This window comes from Labrus mixtus, chromosome 2, assembly GCF_963584025.1.
Source record: "Labrus mixtus chromosome 2, fLabMix1.1, whole genome shotgun sequence".
NCBI classification, from domain to species: domain Eukaryota; kingdom Metazoa; phylum Chordata; class Actinopteri; order Labriformes; family Labridae; genus Labrus; species Labrus mixtus.
Window position 1 is genome coordinate 34344388 of NC_083613.1, and position 2500 is coordinate 34346887.

General features: G+C 48.8%; 1 protein-coding gene across 1 annotated transcript in view; it reads left to right on the forward strand.

The window, feature by feature from the left end:
• LOC132993215 (uncharacterized) overlaps positions 1–2500 on the forward strand; it is a 3406-nt gene that overhangs the window by 599 nt on the left and 307 nt on the right. Inside the window, exon 2 of the mRNA XM_061062916.1 lies at positions 822–2500. This exon is cut by the window's right edge and continues 307 nt beyond it. Coding sequence (XP_060918899.1) covers positions 822–1558 — 737 coding nt within the window. The 3' untranslated portion in view covers positions 1559–2500. The remainder of the gene's footprint in view (positions 1–821) is intronic.

A 2500-nucleotide genomic window follows, 5' to 3' on the forward strand; every position in this document is an offset into this window, starting at 1 on the left:
ATGTGTGTGTGTGTGTGAGTGTGTGTGTGTGTGTGTCTGTATGTGTGCGTGTGTGTGTGTGTCTGTGTGTGTGTCTGTGTCTGTGTCTGTGTGTGTGTGTGTGTGTGTGTGTGTCTGTGTGTGTGTGTGTGTGTCTGTGTGTGTGTGTGTGTGTCTGTGTGTGTGTGTGTGTGTGTCTGTGTGTGCGTGTGTGTGTGTGCGTGTGTGTGTGTGTGTGTGTGTGTGTGTGTGTGAGTGTGTGTGTGTGTGTGTCTGTATGTGTGCGTGTGTGTGTGTTGGGTGTGTGTGTGTCTGTGTGTGTGTCTGTGTCTGTGTGTGTGTGTGTGTGTGTGTGTGTGTGTCTGTGTGTGTGTGTGTGTCTGTGTGTGTGTGTGTGTGTCTGTGTGTGTGTGTGTGTGTGTCTGTGTGTGCGTCTGTGTGTGTGTGTGTGTGTGTGCGTGTCTGTGTGTGTGTGTGTGTGTGTGTGTGTGTGTGTGTCTGTGTGTGCGTGTGTGTGTGTGTGCGTGTCTGTGTGTGTGTGTGTCTGTGTGTGCGTGTGTGTGTGTGTCTGTGTGTGTGTGTGTGTGTGTCTGTGTGTGCGTCTGTGTGTGTGTGTGTGTGTGTGTGCGTGTCTGTGTGTGTGTGTGTGTGTGTGTGTGTGTGTGTGTGTGTGTGTGTCTGTGTGTGTGTGTGTGTGTGCGTGTGCGTGTCTGTGTGTGTGTGTGTGTGTGTGTGTGTGTGTGTCTGTGTGTGCGTGTGTGTGTGTGTGTGTGTGTGTGTGTGGGAGAACACACTTCTTGTTTTGAGCTGCAGATGATCACTTGTTTCTTTTGTCTTCACAGATGTTAAAGAAGTGTTTGCATCGCAGAGAGAAACGGTCACTCTGCCGTGTCCTGTGAAGAGCGGAGATGTCACATGGAAACACCTCACAGGCAGTCACGAGGGAAAGACTCTCGTCACCATCCAAAACGGGGAAGAGAAAATAACCAACAAAAACAAATACGGATCGCTGGCAGATAACTCACTGGTTATAAAAAAAGTAGAAGCGTCAGATTACAGGATGTATTTCTGTAACAAACATCAAGTTTACCTCCAGGAGACAGCTGATCCAAACACGCTGCCTGATGCTGGAAATGAGCCAAAGAACCAAGGACTGGATTTTCACCTTGAGCCAGGACAGAAGGGGGTCCCTGCTGGAGACGAAGCAGCATCAGGAGATGAATCTTCTGACTTGTGGAAAGTACCCGTTGGCGTCCTCATCGGCGCTGCGTTGGTGCTTTTCGCCGTCTTCACGCTGAGATTCTGCTCAAGGCGGAAAACAGAGACGCACTCCAACGTGGACAAAACGATGGAGGTGATCTACGAGGAGATCGAAGGTGTCGGGGAGCAGTCGGTGAGAGAGTCGGACGTGGAGAGTCCTTATTACTCGTCCTGCATCAGGGAGACACCGAACACGACCACGACGTGGACAAACGACCATCTGTACAGCTCGGTGAACAAGCTGAGATCTAACGGAGACGGCAGGCACGAGTGTGTGTACAACCTCGCACAGGATCCAGGAAGTGTGTGTGAGAAGTGAGCGTTCAGTTTCACACGTGCCTAAAAGTCCTGAAAATGTCCTGAAGTTCATGTTGGGACTCTGTTGCTGCTGTGTCCCCCGCCGCCGCGTCCTTCTTTTCACGCCATGTCCGCCAAGGATTTCATGAACATAAGAAATGTTCACAAACTGCTGTTTGAATGTTTTTGGTTCAGCATGACAAAATATGAAAACTGGAAACAAATAATCAGAATCAGAATCAGAATCAGGCGTTCACATTACTCTGATGTTTTGATGTAAAAGCACATATTCAGGAAAAGGGTTGTTTCTTGTACAAGTTGAAAGTCAGAGAGGTCCTCCTTCAAGATGAAAACACAAAGAGACCCCTGCTGCTGTGAGGAGCACGTTTGGGTTGCAGACCGGTTGCTATGACAGAGCTGGATTCCATTTGTTCATGTTGCTGAGGCCCTGCCCCAAAGTGAAGTGTGCATTTGTTGAAAGTGGACTCAAAGGAAGAACCAGAAATAAATCATGAATCCAGTCTGTCCTGTGTAAATGTGTCTCTGAGTCCTGACTGTCTACAATGAGGGAGAAGCTCGAGTCCCGCTGGCTGTGTTGTTGTCAGAGCCGTGTTTACATGGACGGGACGGCCGGCTCCTCCCCTTGTGTATAAAAGCTGTTTTAGTCAAGAACTAGAGAGAAGAAGAAGAACATACTCACTGATTATTAAATGAGAAGTTCAAATATTCCAACGTGGCCCCTCCTCCTCTAGAAGCTCCGCCCCCTGCAGGACGTAGTGTGTACATTTACTGCTTGTAGCTACACTGCAAGCTAACGCACACTAGCACAAGTTAACCGCCGGTGTTTGTCACCTTCCTGTGGACTGTATTTTATTTTGAAGGAACCAGCTAGCTTCACTTTAGGAGAAGTCTGGTTTTAGAGTTTAAATTGATGGAACGTGCAGCCTCAGCCCTGCAGGGTAGC